The 21,048-nt window shown below is 42.0% G+C and overlaps 1 protein-coding gene across 1 annotated transcript in view; it reads left to right on the forward strand.

Annotated features, from left to right (window-relative positions):
* Positions 1–1,207: 1,207 nt before the first annotated feature.
* ENPP2 (ectonucleotide pyrophosphatase/phosphodiesterase 2) overlaps positions 1,208–21,048 on the forward strand; it is a 97,587-nt gene continuing 77,746 nt past the window's right edge. The window contains exon 1 of the mRNA XM_006130772.5: positions 1,208–1,390. Coding sequence (XP_006130834.1) covers positions 1,370–1,390 — 21 coding nt within the window. The 5' untranslated portion in view covers positions 1,208–1,369. The remainder of the gene's footprint in view (positions 1,391–21,048) is intronic.

Genomic DNA, 21,048 nt, shown 5'->3' on the forward strand with positions numbered 1-21,048 from the left:
CACATTTTCTGAGTTTAAACTCCTGAGTTATGTTCCTGGCTCTGAAATTGACTTGCTGGCTGGCTTCTGTGTACCTCATTTTCCTCCATCTTTAAAACAGGTTTATTTTGTCCACCTTTGTAAAGCACTTTGACTTGTGTGGCCGAAAAGCACTTATGTACTGTGATTGGGAAGTGTTCTAATTTTATTTCTCCTCTGCTTCATTTGCTGGTTCTCATTAATTATTGTCATGCTGAAATATTTAGGTTGTAGATACTGCAGAACAATTTTCAAATACAAAAACATTTTTTTGGTTTTATATGTATATTAAAAGAACATTATTATTAAATATATAAAACTAATTAAATAGTAATAATAGTTCTTTTAACGCATATAGATATTAAAAGAACATTAGTAAGATTGCAAAGTCAATCCTTCAGAAGTTTAGAAATGCCAGAATTAAGATTGCCTGTGCATCTTTTATTTATCCCCTCTTTGTTCATATGCATTATAACACAGTCTTTAATAATATGCTCACAAACTATTTACCCACTGATCTTCCATAAACAGGAAAAATGTGGATTTGTCCAATTCCTGATTAATCTTAATATTATGAAATCTAGTTAAAAGAATAGCTGCATAAAATGAATGTTTAAAAATGCATTTGCAGAACAGGAATTAGTATAAATATTGTACAATAAAGCCTCCCCTCCCCACCAAAGAACATAATTTTGAAATCTAGATGCATACAATTGGGTACCTAAAACTATATTTTTTGCACCTTAGCAAAGTGCTGTTCCCAATGATGTGAGTGGGAGCTGAAAATGTTCAGAGTTTCTGAAAATCAGAGCCCCTTAGTTAAGTACCTAAATATGAATTTAAGTGCCAGACTTTAAGCACCCAAGTTTGAAGAATATGCCCAAGGCTCCTCAAAAGGACCAGAAACTATTAGATCCATTACTTAATTCTGTGAAATGATTAGAAAAAACTTTGCATCACATTGCTATCTCTACACAGAGTGACCTCTCTTGAATGTGTATGTGGTCAAAGGACTTACTCATGCACATCCCAGTGATTCATTTAAAAGCTGATCTGTAGTGGGTTGACACTTTCCATAGAGTCATTTGAGGCAAAGGTCACATGTGTGCATGTAAAATCAATCCTGGAAGCAGCTCCTTTGTTCTAAAGGGCTCTTCCAATTGAGCCATTGTCCTCCAAGGACAGCTGGCACCCTGACTTCATCTGCATTGGATCAATCTCAAAGCAAGGATACAGTGGACAAACAAAACAAGCCAGGGTCACTGCATCTCTTCCAATTCACTCTCACTGTGAGGAAAAGAGAAGAGCTCTTACAGTGACTAAGAAAAGTGATCCAGGCTCCTGATAACTCATGGATAAGAAATACAAATTGGTACGGTAGGAATAGTTTTTCTTTCTTTCCAAGTATTATAACAGTATCTTAAATATAGGATTGTATTAATACATTTACAAGTAAAGTGAGGCTAGATAGAAGCACTACACAATTTATTGTTAACTTAAGAAAGCAGAGACTTTGCTCTGACAAGTGTAAAGTGTTTTAGATATTACACTTTGATATTGTGATAAAATGCCTTAGATTGAAACATAATAGAAAGTATAATTTAATGCAGAAAAAGTAATTAGCTTATACGAATCCTATCATGTAGCAGAAGTAGTCCTATCCTGACTAGTATAATTTCCCTTTCCTATATTTGTAGTTTGTATCATTATTAAACATGGCATGGAGTCCAAGCACTATTAAAGTGGCTTGTGTTTTAAATGCACTTTCCCTTAAAATGTCAATATCATGGGAATAAAGCAATTATGAGTTAAACAGAAATTTTTTTGCTTTTGATTAGATAGCTGTTAAGTTTTGAATTTGTATAAATAATGGTGTTAGAAATGTAGCTGTGTTAGTCTGGCATAGCTGAAACAAAATACAGGACTATGTAGCTCTTTAAAGACTAACAAGATGGTTTATTAGGCGATGAGCTTTCGTGGGCCAGACCCACTTCCTCAGATCAAATAGTGGAAGAAAATTGTCACAATAATGAATCTCTCTAAACCAAACTGTCTAAATGATGTTTCCATGAAAGATTCATTTACCTAAGCTTTTCCTGGGGAAATGTGTGAATTTCCTACCCCAGAGTGATAAAACCTTAAGTAGTTGTTAAATTTCTTTGTGCACCACTTGTTCTACAAATGGGATGATAAGATAAGATCAAAACAGCCCCTCCTTTGTATTATCCATAGTCCTGGTTTGAATGTGGCATTTTTGGTTGAGGTAATTTTGCAAAATAAAACACTGGCTTGCAAAATAATGCTATTCTTTCTGATAGCTGATTGCTAATCATCTACACAAACACCTTTTCATTTAGCAATCAGCGAGTAATTAAACTGGGTGGTGGCACTGGCCTTTGCCATTAACTCACTGATAGACAAACTGAGCTGAGTTTTCTGGGGTGGAGCATTTCAAGAAATATCTCTGCTTAAAAAAAACTAGGGAAAGTTAAATACAGCTATATCTTTCTGTTGCAAAGAAAGAGCTTGCTGTCTTTATTCAAATGACTGTTAGCAGAATGCTGCCAAGGTTATTTTCTAACTTTCACAAATGTTTCCCTTCCCTCACTGTTTATGGTATAAGAACTTTGTGGTAAAGTAAAGACTGCAATGTTTTCCTCACCCAATTGCCTGGATTGTGTGTGTGAGGGGAAGTGAGGAGGTACAGAGCTTGGGATGGCGGACTGGGTGTATGGAAGAGAAGAGCCACAGATAGTAGATGAAGGTCAGAAATAGCATGACTGAGCTCACAGTCTGTGGCACTGAACTGTATCTAGAAAGCCATAGGAGTTTCTGTATTGAGAGTAGAAGTGCCTTATATCAGAGAACAATTTCATCCAAATGAGGGTGGCCAACATTGTATTGGATGCTAAGAAACATATTGACAAATATGCCACTGATGTACTAATATTTAGACTAGTAAAACTTGCTCCATATCAGAGGATGCGGCTTTTGTAACTCAAAGCTGACAATGTGAGAGTTTAAAAGTCAGTGCAATGACCAGGTTTCCAAAGGGTCTTCCTAGATGCCAGCTAAATTCGAATGACTATAATATATATATAGCTATTGTAGCGTCGTTCTTGAACGCTGTGGCTCTTAATAAGAGCAACAGGTTTGGCTGCCTATTCAAACACATACTAACCTGGTCTCCTAGCATCACATTCAGATCACTCCTTTTCATAGCAGGACTAATATTCCAAAAGGCAGACTATGTGCCTGTGCTTATCTGAACATAGGCCCATGTTCTCAGTATTCTTTCAAGGTGAATTTATTTTTGTGTCCATGCAACCTAAAAATAAATAAATTAAATAAAATAAAGTAGGGCCTGAATTTGGCTCCAAACTAATGGAGAGGATACTACACAGCGTGCCACTTTCAGCCTGTTTGTTATGTCTAGATAATGTTCTCGTCAATGCTAAAACCTTTGAACAGGAATTGTCATATTTACAACTGATCTATGATAAGTTTAATGCTGCTAACTTGGAACTGACTCTAGAGAAATAGGAGTTGTTTCTAAAAGAGATAATCTACTGCGGAGACACAATAAATGAGGGGGATTTTCCCCTGGCAAACAGAAAATTGAGGCTGTGAAGAACTAGCCAATGCCCCAGACACTCAACAGATGTGCAGAACTGTTATATAAAGTTTATTTGTGGATTTGCGATATTTCAAGACCACTGGATAGGTTGGGTGAAAGAGGGAAACCATTTCAGAGGACAGCAGAGCATGATTTAGCATTTTCACAGTTGAAGAAGACTCTTGTGACTGTCCTGTCTCAGTCTACACACATTTAAAAACCTTTTTTGATATTGGATGTAGATAGTTGTATTAATAGTTTTGGGGCAGTGTTGACACAAGGGACTTAAGCTGAAGGTGGCTTCTTATATGTAGAAAATGCTTTCTGGAGAGGAATCAACTGAGAGAAACTTCAGAAATCTCATCACCTGAAAGAAACTTTTTCAGTGATTAAATCTGGGGGACATTTTCATAACTATTTGCATGGAATATAGCTTGCAGTAAGGATAGACCATGCATCACTGCTATGGCTTTTTAGATTCATAACTCCTCAGAAGAGCAAATTAACAGATGTTTAGAAAAATTGCAGTTTGTGATTTCAGTCACAGAAGAGGCCCTATGGACAAGCAGAGGAGGTCTATGGACAAGACCTAGTCCAGATGGCCTTGGTGACAGCTTAAAAGGAACTATCATCCTAAGAAGGCTAAAGGAAGAGATTATGCTTTCTGGAGAAACTTCAGAATTACCTGAGAGAAACTTGGCCCAGGAAGAGATTACTATCCCATGCTTTCTATACTTTGCAGAAGTTCAAGTGTTTCTGGTTCATCCCCTGGAACTCTGGATATGGAGCTGCAGACCAGCTAAAGGTTTCCCAAAGGCTATGTCTAGACTGCAAGCCTCTTTCGAAAGAGGCTCTTTCGAAAGAGAACGTCTAGACTGCACGCGGAATTTCGAAAAAGCAAGCCGCTTTTTCGAAAGAAAGCACCCAGTGAGTCTGGATGCTCTCTTTCTAAAAAGCCTGTTTGCTTTCAAGAACGCCTTCTTTCGAAAGAGCACTTTCGAAAGAAGGCGTTCTTCCTTGTGGAATTAGGTTTACCACCGTCGAAAGAAAAGCCGCATTCTTTCGATTTAATTTCGAAAGAACGCGGCTGCGGTCTAGACGCAGGTGAAGTTTTTTCGGAAAAAGGCTATTTTTCCCGAAAAAACTCCTGAGTCTGGACACAGCCAAAGAGAGGAACTCCCATGAGAGTAGTGTGTGATTGGTAAATCATGTGACAAATGCAGCCACCTTGGAACGTAGCATCCTTATAGAAACATCAGCTTTCTGGTTGCAGAAGGAAAGCTTGAAATTTAAAGATGAGATATGGAGAAAATAAACCAGTGAGGGGGTGTGCATAGGTATCATCTGGGTTTTGTCCTGAGAGAAAAACATGATATAAATGGTTAGGCTTGTATCATTTGTCATTTGAAAATTATATTTTTCTTTTTGTTTGGGATGGGTCATATTAGCCATAGTATGAAATGAAAGTTCAATCCTGCCCCTTGGGACTAACAGTAAGTATTTTTGCTATAAAATGGAGCCCATCATGTTTGAAATGATAAAAGAGGAGAAAAGGCCTGAGTGAATTAGTTGATCACAGGAAGTGGCTGTAAAGACAAATGTGAACCTAGAATTTATCAAGTGAGGTATTTCCAGTAATATTTCCAGACAGTGAAATAATAATGCCATTGCACAAGGCCTTAGTAAAAACCCATCTAGAAGTCTGTGTCCAGTTCCGGTCACCCAGGTCTCAGAAAGGTGTATATAAATTGGAACAAAGGTAGAGAAGGCCATCTAAGATGATCTGGAGAATGGAGTTATCTTACTAAACAGACTAAATGGCTTGTTTAGTCTAGCAAAATGAAGGTTCAGAGGGGACATGACTAGTCTCTATGAACACACGTGGCAGGTAAGCATGAGGGAGGTAGAAGAACTACAGTAAAACTCCAATAGTCCGGCATCCAATAGTCCAGCATCAAAATGGCAAGAGCCTAGTGAGTGAGCTTCAGCAAAAAATGAGCCACAAAGTAACAGCAGCCGCAGCTGAACTGAGCAAAAAGGGTAAAAAAGGCTTAAAAAAACTAAAACATTACAGTATACTGTATACACTATGTACAATAAAAAGGGTTAAGAACACTTTGGCTACGTCTACACTGGCCCCTTCTTCGGAAGGGGCATGCTAATTTTGAACTTGGGAATAGGAAAATCCGCGGGGGATTTAACTATCCCCCGCGGGATTTAAATAAACATTGCCGCTGCTTTTTTTCTGGCTTGGGGAAAAGCTGGAAAAAAGCGTCTAGACTGGCGCTACTTCAAAGTAGGAATAAGAGATCCTCCGGAAAAGGGCTTTATTCCAGAGGATCGCGCCAGTCTAGACGCTTTTTTCCGGCTTTTCCCCAAGCCGGAAAAAAAGTGGCGGCCATGTTTATTTAAATCACGCGGGGGATATTTAAATCCCCCACGGATTTCCCTATTCCCAAGTTCAAAATTAGCATGCCCCTTCCGAAGAAGGGGCCAGTGTAGATGTAGCCTTTATATATAGCATATAATGTATACAGTATATATATAATCAGTTTATGTACCTCCTGATAGTCTGGCATATCTGATAATCCGGCACCACCTAGGTCCCATAGGTTCCGGATTATCGGAAGTCTACTGTATTTACTTGGTCCTGCCATGAGGGCAGGGGACTGGACTCGATGACCTCTCGAGGTCCCTTCCAATCCTAGTATTCTATGATTCTACTGTAAAGGACAATGCTAGAATCAGAACAAATGTGTATAAACTGGCCATGAATAAATTTAGGCTAGAAATTAGGAGATTTCCAATGATCAGAGGAGTGGGGATGTAGAACAACCTTCCAAGAGGTGCAATGGGGGCAAACAACTGAACTGGTGTTAATATAGTGCTTGATGGGGTTATGAATGGGCTGAGTGATCCAGGTTGCCTGTGACTAGATTTGATGATGTAGGTCAGGAAGGGTCCTCTTATCTGCCAACAGCATCACCCATTTTTTATTCCATTAAGACAATGGGCAGAGTGGAAGTGTGGGTTATATCCAATGCTTTTTTTGTTAAAAAAAAATGTCTGTACTCCAGGGGAAAAGTTGTGGAGCTCTGGACAGTACCATCACAAAAAAAGGACTGGTTATACCTATGGTGAGATAAAACCTCAATGAAGCAGTGAGCATGCTAATTGTCCATTCAGAATATATGTAAGAAGCAGCTAAGTGCCTTTTAGAGGGAAAAAATAACTGAAGCAATCAGAACCATTACCTAAAACACAGGCCACATATAAGGCTGTTCAGGAGCTGAGTTCTGTGTGAGGCAGGGGTTTCATTGAGGCTGAATACAAATGCCAGAGGCTGACTACTGTTTTAATCGAGTTGTGAGTGTGTGTGAAGGAGAATCCGACAAAACACCAGGGTTGGAGGAGAAAGCCACAGATAGCCATAAAAGAGAGAGAGCTCTTGGGACAGTGTGCTGGTTGGAAAGAGATGTGAAGATGACTGAGCATGGAGTGGCAAAGCAAATGTATCATTTTAACTAAGAAAGAGCTTGCTGTTGTCTGTTTCAAAGGGGTTTCTTGGGAAACAATTGAATAATTGTTCTCTGCAAAGTCTGAATGATATAAGAATGTTTTCTTTGCATCGCAGCTAGCAATAATGAAAATTAAAGAGCAGTTTGTTTCTGAAAATCTTATATGGTTGAAAACCAAAAAGGAACTTGGAGAAACAAACTGCCACTAAAATCAATATATTTATTATCTTTAAACAGTAAACAGATCTGAGAATTTAGAAGTGATCAGAGTTCCTTAACATACATTTAAATCCTGGAAATACTAGAATCTTCATTCCACCCACCATTTTGCAATGCCAGGCAAAGATTAATTTAAAACAGGCATACTAGTGTTTTTTACTTGTAAATGAAGTCCAGAGCCTCACCAACATAAAACACATGTATTTTTGCTCTCTAGTGTTTCTTTTTCTAGTTTTTATTATTTCCTGTTGCACTTCTTCACAACTTGAAATATAGTTCAGTTGTACACTGTGATACAGGATTTAAAAAACAAACAAGCAACAGAGCACATTTTGTTGTCCAAACATTGTGTGAACTTGTTTTTCTATGAGAAAACAGTGAGTACTGTTTCAAGAGGATGTTATGGGTTTTTTCTCCCCCTTTTGTTCTTTCATTTCCCTTCTCTGAGCTTTGGTGCAATCAGAAAAAAACCTGGCATTGGACTGAATTAGTGCTGACACAGTTCAACATACAACAATCCACACTGCTTGGTGAATGGCTAATCTCTTTAAAATGACTGAAAAATGACTTGGAATTGTGCTTAGATTTTGTGGTTCATTAATCAAGAATGCTGAAACAGATTCACATTTGGAAATATTGACCGCTGAGTGTGTGCTGCGTTAACATTTTATGTTTCATACAACATAGATTTTTCTCTTGCTTTCTCCTCTAGCTTGTCTCCCTCCCTCCCCCCCCCCCCTCTGTTCATAGCAATGAATCATTGGGATATTACTTTTCTATCTAGGTATTTATAGTGTGGTACTGAAAAATTCTAAGAACTATTGAATGATGAAATGTTGGCAGGATGGTACAGGCTCACCAAGGGTACCAAAAATAAATAAATAAAATTAGTATCGCTTGTACAGGTTGAAACTCTTTAACTCTTTAGTCCGGCACTCTCTGGACCTGACAGCTTCTGAACCAGAGAATTTTCCAGACTATGGGAGGTTAATATTGTCTAGCACTTCCATCACTTCCATTGCTTACTGGGCTGTTAGAGGACATTTAGGGATAAATTAGAGCTAAATAACAGCACAAACACTGAAAGCTAGGACTGGTGACTGTAAACAAACTTTATGGGACCATGGGAAACTTGGCCACATCCATGAAAAGTGTACTAAAATCATTCTGGACAATGGAGGTTTCCAGACCAGAGAGTTCTGGACAATGGAGGTTTCCAGACCAGAGAGTTCTGGACAATGGAGGTTTCCAGACTAGAGAGTTCTGGAATAGAGAGGTTCAATCTATTATCAAGTGAAGTCTTCTATTTAGAGATGGGCCTGTTATTTAATGCCTGAATCACAATTTGAAGCAATCATTGCAACTTATTTTTGCTATGCTTAACTTTGTAGTCATACGTGGTATTACTGGATATTTGCTTAATATGCAAACATTATTAATTTAAGGGTCAAAGCGTGGCCACTTTTAAATAGGATACAGAGCTTTTTCACCCCCAGGACATTGGTCTGCCTCCAGCTCTGGTGGGTGATGGTTGTTTGCTCTTTAGTGACATTTGAGTATGTAGCTCATGTCACAGCATCAACTGGGGGCAGCCTAAGCAGGGAGGCCAAGAACCACATGCAAGGACATAGAATGGATGTCATGTTCAGCAAGACGACTGCCAAGAGTTGTACATGCAGAAATACTGTTGCAGTTAAACTATTTCCTAACTTAATTTCACAGCATTATTTTATTTGACTTTTCTTACCTACTTCATTTGCAGGTTGCTGACTGCACTGAATGATTTGTTTCTTTTTAAAAGGCATTTGCAATAGGAAATTGGTTAAGATTAAAATGTCCACTAAAGGTGAAATTCAGCCTAATATAGAAGGTCAGAACAAATCCTGTGGAGTTCAGCACTTAAGTCTCATTCAGCTCTATTTTGAGAACGTATGTGCTGTGTAAATCTTGCACTGGCTCTCTGCACAGGAGTGCATATGACCCGTAATGTGTTGCCCTAAAAGTATTAGTTAAATAATGATTCTTTTGCCGTTCCCCAAGTCCTGTGGCAGTTTAATAAAGCACCTATAGGAAGGAAATGATATACAAAATTCTATATGCAAAGGAATAGCTAACTTCAGAAGCAGTATGGAAATGCCACGTGTAACTGCAAATATATTTTTCTCCAGTGCACCTTTATAACATGCTCCTCACTGTAATATCAGCAAGTCCAAGAAATAACCACAATAAAGGAGTTCTGGCTTCCTCTCCATTCCCCGGTAGTCCTAGTCAGGCTGGGTTTTGTTCATTTTCATGACGCATTGAGGTTTGGTTTGCTTCTGTGGGCAAAAGAAACTGGTTTTAAGTTTCAACCAGGCCATGGTGAGATTTGCAGTGATTCTAGTCATTTGGAAGTGGATTCCACAGTATCAGCCAGCTGCTGAAATAGCTCTGCCTCCCCCCAAGACAGTAATCTTCCCAGCTGTATTTTAAAAGCCTATATTATCAGATTTTCCAGGGAGAAGGAAATTATTGTGTATTCACAGTTATACAGTGGTTTCTTCTCCTCCCATTCCTGTGTTTATTACCCAGTTGTCCCCTCCCATTTGTGCTGTCACTAAGAATGCGTTAACACCTTCTGACAGATTATTTTCCTCCAAACCAATAGTAAGAATTTGTAGCTGAGGCTCAGGCAGCTACAGGTTCAGCTACTGCCTCTCTGGTTTGAAATTTGGACAGGAATGCGATTAAATCAAACCTTTCTTATGCTATTTCCCTTTTATAAACCTTCCCAGTCTTTGGTTAACCCAAACACCTAGCAAACCGAAGGCCAATTCCGCCTCTAGGTTTACATTGTAGAACCTGCCAGCACTAGAGTAGAGTTTCTGACTTGCAAAGTGTAGGAGATTTCTCCAGGGATGTAGCTGCAGAGAAAAGGATAAAGCCAGCTACCTAAACATGAGTTAATTCAGTGGCTGACAAATATCTGAGTTACATTTCAGGAACATTTGAGTTATCAGAGCAGTGATCCGGTAACCAGTCATGGACAGTTGCTGGTATCTCATGCTTCAACGCAAAGTCAAAAAAATCCTACATTAGGCAATTATCGAGAAGATCTGCCTCAAAAGAAAATTTCTTCTCTATCAACAACAGTTACATGTTGGTTTAGCAGTCCTGGGGGAATTCAGCAATTTTACTGTGGCTTCAAATGCAACAATTGCAGAATTCCCCAAGGGCCTGAAGCATAAGGGTTTATATATCCTTTGGAAAATCCTTGTTTATATTTAAAAGCTTGTTGTTCCAACTAGGTATTCTTATTAATATTTATTTTAACTAGGTATTCTTATCCATATAAATGTCTAATCTTTTTTGAATCCTTGTCAACTGTTGGTATCTGAGAGCCTGTGGAACTCACTGCCACAAACTCAGTTATGTTTTGTGGAAAAGTATGTCTTTTTTTCATGTTTGAATTTCACACTAAACAATTACATTTCACTGCTTCTTGCTTACATACTGAGGGGGCGTGTAGAGGAATTTCTGATGGGCCTTACCTATGCCATTCATTTTTTTTTTTTTTTACAAACCATCATATCCCTTCTTATTTGTTGTCTTTATGAGATAAATGATCCCAGTTTCTCTTTATATGATAGTTTTCCTATATTTACTCATTGTCAGTGACCGTCTCTGTACTCCCTCTCAACATGGATTGGGGCAGTCCTGCTTGCACCTATTTTGAGTGAATTTGCCTGCTATGTTTTATTGCTGGCAGCTACTTCAAAATGAAATTGAATATAAAAAATCAGAAAAGATATTAGGTTACATTCAAGTCCTGATCCTGCACCTTAAAATGAATTGGAATCTTGTCATTTACTTCAGTGGGTACCTAAGAAAAGAAAGCAAGAAATAACAAAGAATTAAATACTTTAAATACCATTGTACTAGCTTTTGGTAAATCTTCACTGTTTATGATCATTTCATATTCGATTACTTCACATTAAGTCTTTTGCTCTCTGGCAGTGACTAGCTAAGTTCATAAAAAATTGGTAAAGTTCTGCCCTTCCCACTTTTACATCTTGGTATTGCCCTCTCCCAGTGAAAAGATACTGGGAAATGGATGGATAATTGAACAATTCTGGTACTGTGTTATGGACATCTTAAAGTCATAGAGCTGCATAAGAGATTTAAGAAATATCTATTGTGTTCCAGTTGGAAGTGAAAGGAGTAATTTGCATAAAGCACTTGGTTTCTGACAACATAAACACCAAAAAATTTAACCCAATGATTCAAAAAATAAAAAATCTATAAGAAAATCAAGGCCAGTAAGTTTCTAGTGTATGTAATATCAATTCACCAGTAAGATATAGTAAAATGGTAACCCATTAAAGATAAAAGCACAATATAAGAAAAACTACTGATTAGGGAAACTAAAAAACTTTTGCCTAATATTGAAAGCTATAATACAGGGTTGGGGAAATTCAGGAATGACTGACCCACAGAAAAATCTGTTGGGGGTGGCACACAAGTGAGAACAAAAAAAACCCCAAAACCCAACAGGCCCCTCAAAAAACAAACTCACCTCCCCCCAAAACACTCACTGATGTGGCCCCTGAGGGTATGTCTACACTACAGAGAAGATCAAAGCTGCTGCTGTTGATCTTCCAGGATTTGAATGAGCAGGTCTAGCGAAGACACACTAATTAAACTGAGAGGGGCACTTGGGTCAATGCCGGTAGTCCTGTTTCCACGAGGAGTAAGGAAAGTCAAAGGAAATACATGCTACCTTTGACTTCTTGCATTGTGGATAGCGCCAAAACTTTGACTTCAGCTATGCAATTAACGTAGCTGAAGTTGCGTATCTCAAGAGTCACGTGGAGCAGCTTGCGACTGCAGCATTCAGGTTCTTGCAGGATTACTTACTAGGAGCCACTTAGTTAAGTGCCTCTCAGCCAGACCCTGCCGCTGGTACCCTCACCCTCTCTCCCCCCGCAACTACCTGCCCCAGGCCACCACCCAAACCTTCTGTAGACCTTTCCCCCAGGTCACAACTCCCTCCTAGACCCTGAACCCCCTCTTAGAGCCCCTCCCTCAGGCCAGAATTCTCTCTGGCACCCATACATCCCCTCTGACCCTGCACTCCATTCCCCTACCCCAGATCACAACCTCCTCCTTCACCCAAACTCCCTCTCAGACTGCAAACCCCCTCCAGCAACCCAGTCGCCTTTCCCAAGTTCCCTTCTGCACCCAACCTCTGTCCCAGACCCCAAGCTCCCTCGGTAGAAATGATGCCCTTGATCATTTGCCAAAATCTTGGTGTGGCCCCCCATTAAAAATTATTGCCAACCCTAGTTGCATTTACACCACACCCTGTCTTTCTCCCAATACACTCCTAAAGCCAAGGGGTTAGGAGCAGGTGGTTTAGCTCTTGCTGTGCCTCCTTCATGAAAGTTGCTATAAAAAAGGGAAACCCTAGTTTTCCCACTTGAACAGCTTAATGGCTGCTTTGTGTTGCCTAATCTATGCAAAACAGCAGGACCTGTGTGTGAGGATTTGACACAGTGTATTCAAGAATGAGATATGGGAAGCATAGCAAGCAAAGAATAAACACAAGAAATCTGAGCAGCAACTGCAAATATAAAGGAGGTGGGTGGGCGGAGGAATGGAGGAGAGAGAGGTTAAAGACAAAGCTTCAGAGCTTGATGGATATCTGGCTGAGACTTTCTGATATTTTAACAAATATGTGGCTATCTGGCTTCTCCTCCAGTCTTGAATGCTGTCCTGAGGGGAAGGGGAAGGCCTACGTTTTCTGCTAGAGGGCAGGGACCTATCTCAGCCCCATCAAAACAAAGGAGAGAGCTCAAACTTTTCTGTATCGTACAGATACATCTCTTGATTCAACCCTAATGTAAACATGGTGGGTTAAAAAAATCAGATGGCAACCTATGCTTTTCTTCATCCAGGACCAAACTGGTTTCATTGCTGGTTAACAACTTCGATGATAACAGATATGTACTAAATGAGATTTGTATGGTTGGGTTAAGTATCACTTCAGTTCCTTTTGATGTCACTTGCTCTTACAGGTCATTGAGTGCAAATCACAGCTTTCCTTCTGTGCACTAGGGGCTTGCATTTACACTGGTGGCTGAAATTGGGACTACTACCCAATGCAGAGAAGATTTTGTATTTGTCACCAGTCCTGTATTCTTCAGGATCGTGACCATCTCATAGGAGAGTTCCTTCTCTTTCAGGCTATATTTACAAGACATTAATGACGTGAGTCTGCAGTCTCCATGCAAGCAAAATTCCCAGGGTCCTGATTCAGAGTTTTGCCCCATCCTACCCCCAAGCTTCCTCCCAAAGCCTGCACCCACATTACCTCCCAGAGCCTGCACTCCAGACCCCCACCTGCACCAAACCTCCCGAGTCAAAAGTGACAACCACCATCAGAACAAGTCACAGACACAAAAAGAAACCATCCAACCCTTCCCAACACAGACTTAGTCCTGAAAACTAGCAGATGGATCTGTACCCTGGTAGCGGTGGTGGCTGGAGCCCTGTGTCCTTTAAATCATTGCTAGAGCCCGGAGCCCTTTTGCCTGAGGCCAAATTCCCCCCTCCCTCATCACCCAGGGTCTGGTGTTCCCATATTGTGTCCACAATGAAGGGTCCGAAGAAAAACACCATAGCATTGGAATCAAGGGACAGGCTTGTCTTAACCCAGACTGTATCTATATAGCCTCTCCCCCATTTACTAAAGGGATGCCTCATGGATGAACATAGAAGAGCTGCAGCCAGGTAACAAACTGTGGAGGAACATTGCACTGAGATAGAATGAATCTGCCTTAATAATGGTGAGTCCTATCAAAAACTTTGGCCTGAGCCAAGGGTAAAACATAACCCAGCCAGTCTCCCCAAGTCCAAATACTTCCCGCAAAGGACACACGGTGTTTGGCACTCTGCGACTTTCAACTGTGTTAGGGGACTGGGGTGCAATAATTTCCCTACTAGTTTTCCCAATCTCTTGGCTAGAATGGAAGCCAAAATGTTGTGATCTGTGTTCAAAAGGCAATCGCCTGCTAATTCCTACTCTCTTCCTCATCCCCCTTTTTATATAAAGAACTAGAATTTTAAAATAAAACCCGACCACAACAAAAGGCCTGTCTAAAAGGAAGCTCTCACTGTGCCCCACAGAAAGGGGATCCATCATCCTTTGATACAATTCAGCTGTCCGGTTCCTCATCTGCCAGTGTTGGATAACCCGATACTATCCAAAAACGGCTGCTGCCGGCTTTGTCCCCAGGAGCACTCTCTGTAACATTCTTGAGCTAGCCTCACCATTCCAGCAGGGATCCTGTGAGCCTGCCCATTGCTAGGATTCCATCACCCCAGCAGGGCTGACAGCCTGGCTAGGCCCTGGGGAGAGGAAGCCTTGCTCCACGCCCCCCCAGAAGGGATAGGGCCTTGGGCAGAAGGGGTGAGCTGAAGCTAAGCCGTCCTCAGCACTGCCCAGAGAGCGCTGTGTCTCCCCCCTCCCCCCATCCCACCTGAAGGACTCAGTGCTGCATGGAGTGCGCCACACCTTGCCTCATCCAGCCCTCAGAGCTACCTGGAGCACATAAAGGCCCTAGGGCTCCAGGCCCTTTTGTATTGCTGAGCCCTGGGACAACAGCCCCCTTTGCCACTCTCCCACACCCCATCAATGGGCCTGACTAGCCCCTCTATGTCCAGCTGCAGTCTCTTTTCCTTACATCCTGCAAATATACCAGAAGAGGGGTCCCCACCTTTTGTCCTAAAGTCTTTGTGAGTTTGATAGATTCTAGGTTTCTTCTTAAGTGCAGAACCATTTCCTTCCATACCTCCTCTGAGACCCTTATTTCTTTGCATTCCCCCAGTTTGCAGTCAACTATGGAGATCTCTTAAATGAATATGCAATGCTTAGCAATCTCTTAAATGGTTATGCAATGCTTGTAATCAGATGCATACAGATGCCTTGAAAAGGAATGCGGAGAGATCACTGGGCTCTCCTTTATCAGTTCCCATCTATCTGGGATGTACAAAGCTCCTGAACTCTTTCTAACTCCATGAAGATGCCTTTAAACTTTCTTACTGCCACTGCATTATTAAATAAGTAAGTATTTTGTTTCCAGTACACATAGCAAAAGGTCACTGTTCTGTACTCCCTAATTTCAGCTTGGACCAAGCAGTGGTTGGAAAGCTCTACAGCTTGCAATTGTTGAGACATCAATGAAAAAGGTGCGACCTCTATAATAAGAGCTTTCCTTAGCTTCTGACCTTGTGAGCCATTGATGATGAAACAATACCACCTCACATCCAAACAACAGCAGCTGACTCATAAACCCATTCATGGCTGCAGTTCTAGCATACTCTGTACTGATTCCATATTAGTATAAACAATTATCCCTCGTACACCATAAGGATCAGGCCCTGAGGACCAAAAAGACAGTTTCTCCTTCAATCCATCTGAATGTCACTCCTAAAACAGCCTTTGTTTCCTGGAGCACCCTAGATCCAAATTCTGCCCCTCCAAAAATGGAAATATCGCCCGCCACCAGCACACACTCAGGATGAAGTGCACATTCCAAGCTCCAATTTTTAATGCCATCATGTTTGTGAAGGAATCTACCAGGTGCCCTTTAAACATGTCCTACGCTTATACTGGCTATTTTACACCCAGCACCAATATAAAATGCACTACATTCAATTGGATGGTCTCTCACATGGGTTGGGGGAAGTTAGGAAAAACAGAAAAGCTCATCAACAGCTTCGTTTGCTGAGGCAGTAGACTACTCTGTGAGCTTGGGGACTCAGTTTGTTAGATTCCCCATGGCAAGAAGAGCTGAACAGGCTTTTGAAAACCAGAATGGTGCTGTTGGCCTTGCTGTGTCTTACTTTTTATCTGCTCTGTTTTTGTCTTGATAGAGCTAAGATTATCATTCATAAAGTTCAGACCAGCAATTAAATGATGGTGCATTAGAGCTATTGCTAATTTTAAGGCATTTCATACATGCTTTTGTAATAATGAGGATCCAAGATTTTCACTCTGAAATACAGAAAGTCTGTTCAAATCAGTGTAGCCATACCTTGAGAGAACCAAATGGAATGTTGGAATTGTGGCCAGAGGGTGGGGAAAACAATTACTTGGGGGTAACCAAAGTTGTGCCTCCAATGAGGAGACAGCTCTGTGTAAAAACCATAGAGGACGTGTACAACCAGCAACATTGTTCCTTACCACAGGGTGCATGAAAACAAGAGGCCCCGTTTTTGGCTTTTTCTACACACATGACTGTCTGACAAGGAGTCCTGTGGTACCTTATAGACTAACAGATGTATTAGGTCATAAGCTTTCATGGGCAAAGACCCACTTTGTCAGATGCATCTGACGAAGTGGGTCTTTGCCCACGAAAGCTTATGCTCCAATACATTTGTTAGTCTGTAAGGTGCCACAGGACTCCTTGTCACTTTTGCAGATCCAGACTAACACGGCTACCCCCAGGGGTGACCCGTCCATATAGATGAACTAGGTGGTTGCCTAGGGCGCCAAGTTAAATGGGGTGCCAAATGGTGGTGCAATATCATTGAGGGGTTTGGAGGTGGGGACACCAATTGCATGGTTCACCTAGGGTGCCAGTAGCTGGCAGCTAGTCTAGAGCCACCCCTGGCTACCCCTCTGATACATGACTTTCTGAGTTACACCTATGTGACAGCTACTAATACTATGTATAATGGCATTTATGTCATCAAGAGTGTATGCTCAAGCAGTTAATTCCTTTGGCAATTTTTAAAAAGCAAACAATCATTAAGGTTGCTAAGTGGCAAGCAAGATGCTTATCTATGGTATGCATAACCCCAAACAGTTAAAAGCAAGGAAATATTATAGTCCTTTTTACTGCCTACATAAGAAACATGTTGGATCAAATCTATGATGATTTTGCCATTGACTTTGGTGGAGCCTGGATATCATTCATTATTCATATCAAGTATAAAGAAAGGGACATTTAATCACTGCACAACTTTCATTTAGATGCATAGCTTGTTGAGGATTGTATTTATTATTATTATTTATTATTATTATTATTTTATTTATTGTCTCAATTGTTTAGGAAGGGGGGTGTATAATACACACGTATTTCTGGCTGATAAATGTTTGCCATTAGTTGAGCTGAAATGCCTTCCTGGCATAGTGCTATGACCCTTGTCCAGGCTAGCAAAGGAACAGAGCTCAACTCTTACCTCCCCAATGTGTGGGATGGAAGGGAGAACAAACTTCCTGATAGATGTTAGTCATGTTGCTTAACACATTACTGAAGTGTAGATGCTCTGGTGATGAGTCCAGTACAGGCAGTCCCTGAGTTACAAACATCCACACATACAAAAAAAACTCATCTGCAGCCTCAGGGGATCTGGCAAGTGGCTGAGTGCTGGCTGGAGGAGCAGAGGGCAGCTGGAGAGAAGTGGCACTTCAAAGGGTTTTTTCAGTTTCCTTTTCTCTTCAGCTTCTGCCTGTATGGACGACCCCTGTTCCTCTGGAGTCCTCCAGCCCACATTTGTGCTGCTTGCCACTTCCTGGTGAACGGGGACTGGATGCAGCCGGTGGGGGGTCAGGGCTGGGGGCTGATGGAGCCATCACTGAGCCTGAGGGTGGGAGGGACAAGACAGCTGGGGGATGGGGCTGGCTATAGGGGCTGATGCAGAGCTTGCAGGGACAGGGTGTCCGGAGGATGCCCAGGGATCTCCTTCAGAATCTCCACCTACTTCCTCATCCTCCTCTAAGGATGCCTTTCCTCAAGCACCAGCATTCACTGTTAAATAAAAAGCAATTTCTACTATTTGTCATTGCAAATTCAAAGTATTCAGCTACATTATGGAATAAATGGGCTTTTGTAGGCTAGCCTGGGAACCTAATCACCATTTATAGCACTGTTTCTATGGGAAAACGTGTTCTGAGTTTCAAACTGACTTACAAAAGAAGTTTTGGAACACAACGTGTTCATAAGTCGCATTGTTCCTGTGTATTGGAATGCATGTAGCATGAAATGCATGTAATTTTTACAAGAAGTTATATGTAACAGAAAAAGATAACCACAGAGATATCTAAGGGTATGTCTACACTACAAAGTTAGTTCGAACTAACGGACGTTAGTTCGAACTAACTTTAATAGGTGCTACACTAGCGCTCCGCTAGTTCGAATTTGAATCGAACTAGCGGAGCGCTTAGTTCGAACTAGGTAAACCTCATTTTACGAGGACTAACGCCTAGTTCGAACTAGCTAGTTCGAACTAAGGGCTGTGTAGCCCTTTAGTTCGAACTAGTGGGAGGCTAGCCCTCCCCAGGTTTCCCTGGTGGCCACTCTGGCCAACACCAGGGAAACTCTATGCCCCCCTCCCGGCCCCGGACCCCTTAAAGGGGCACGGGCTGGCTACGGTGCCCGTGCCAGGTGCAAGCCTGCCAGCACCCAGCTAGCAGACCCTGCACCTGGCACGGCACAGAGCCACCCACCCGATGCCCCCCAGCCCACCCCCTCTTGCCGGGACCAGGCTGGCGGCTCCCGGGAGCTTGCCCTGGACCGCAAGAGGCGGGCACCTTCCTGGGCTAGTGCGGACATCGTGGACCTCGTCCACGATCTCCGCACTAGGCACAGGAAAGTGGCCGTCTAGGGCAGGAGAGCTGCCAGCCTGGCCACCCAGGACCAGGTGTGCATGAAAATCAAGGGGGTCCACTGAGACCCCCGACACTGAGCCCTGAGCTTACAATGGCCGTCCTGGGTCAGACCAAAGGTCCATCTAGCCCAGTAGCCTGTCTGCCAACAGCGGCCAACCCTAGGGACCCTGGAGGGGATGGACCGAAGACAATGACCAAGCCATTTGTCTCGTGCCATCCCTCTCCAGCCTTCCACAAACTTTGGGCAGGGACACCACTCCTACCCTCTGGCTAATAGGACTCCATGGACCCAACCTCCATGACTTGATCTCACTTCCCTTTAAACTCTGTTCTAGTTGTAGCCTTCACAGCCTCCTGCAGCAAGGAGTTCCACAGGTTAACTATTTGCTTTGTCAAGGACAACAACTTTCTCTTACTAGTTTCAAGCCTGCTACCCATTCCTTTCCTTTGGTGTCCTCTAGTCCTTCTTTATGGGAACTCAGGAAGAACTTTTCTGAATGCACCCTCTCCACCCAACCCCTGCTTTTAGAGACCTCTATCCTGTCCCCCCTCCGTCTCCTCTTTTCTAAGCTGAACAGTCCCAGTCTCTGTAGCCTTTCTTCATCTGGGACCTGTTCCCAACCCCTGATCATGTTAGTTGCCCTCCCCTCTCCCAGCCTTTCTCTTCCCCTCTCCCACCTCCTTTTCCCAGTCTCCCCCAGTTTTTTTCAATAAAGACAGAGTCAATGTTGGAAGAAACGTTATCTTTATTTTGTACATCAATAAGAAGGGGGGCTAGGGAAGGGTAAGTGGAAGGAGGTGAGGGAGGAATGGGGTACGAGCCCCCGATGGGGAGGACTGGGCTGGCTCTGCGGGCTTCTGGGGGTGGAAGCTCTCCTGCAGCCCCCCAATTACTCCCTCTCCCCAGATGGCAGCCTGCGGCAAGTGCAGCCGGGCTGATGGCCGAGTGGTGTGATGTACCCAGTGTGGGCACTCAGGGCACTCCAAGCCAGAAATTCTTTGCAAGCGGGGCACCCCTTAGAACTGTGTGTCCGGGGTAGGGGTCGGGACCCTTTAAGCGCAGCCCTCGGCTAGCCTGAGACAGCATCTCCATGCTCTAAGTCCTCCTTTTATGCCCTGCCGGCACTGCTTCCGGCCACCTTAAGCCCTGTTCAGAGTCCTCTCAATGTGGACTTACTAGTTCGAACTAGCAAAACGCTAGTTCGAACTAGTTTTTAGTTCTAGATGCGTTAGTTCGAACTAGCTTAGTTCGAATTAACTAATTCGAACTAAGTTAGTTCGAACTAGCGCTGTAGTGTAGACGTACCCTAATTTATCATATCATTTCCAAACCCTGGGATTTGACATTACATTCCTAATGTTCACTAATGTCTTCCCTTTGTCTCGGCCCAGCCCATATTATTAACATATCAATAAAAACTTTAGTGTCTTGAATTGCTTTTGTTCTTATAAGGATTAGTTAGTATTTTTTTCAAATGTATTCATAGTTTTGCTTACTAGCTGAAGTTGTTGGCATTCTGTAACATTTTACACTGGTCTATCAAGTGCATAGGTCATACTGATTATACAGTTAGTTGTATTTATATTTTACAGTATTATCCTTATGAGCTGAAAAGGTGTAAACTCCCTATTCACAACCTGAAACTGCTCTTATATGCTATTCCTGTGCTACTTGTTAGGTCAGAACATAGCTTCCCTTTGTAAATTCCTTGAACCGTATGCAGGTATGAAAACAAGCTGCACCACGGATCCTGGTGTATTACCTACTGTTCTCTGCAGACTAAAGCCAAAATCCCTCATGAATCCTGTACTCTGACCTCAGTTTTTATCTCTCTTTTATACTCTTTAGGTGCATCTACACTGCACCGTAACTTGACATAAGGTACTAAATTTGAGCTACGCAATTTGCGTATCTTACTTCAACGTTATTTTGAAATAGCTTATTTTGTCATTTTAGTTTAGAAATAAAGTGCTATTCCGAAAAACATCCTTATTCCCTTATTCCACATAGAATGAGGTTT

The sequence above is a fragment of the Pelodiscus sinensis genome, chromosome 2 (assembly GCF_052426305.1).
Source record: "Pelodiscus sinensis isolate ZL-2025 chromosome 2, ASM5242630v1, whole genome shotgun sequence".
NCBI lineage: Eukaryota > Metazoa > Chordata > Testudines > Trionychidae > Pelodiscus > Pelodiscus sinensis.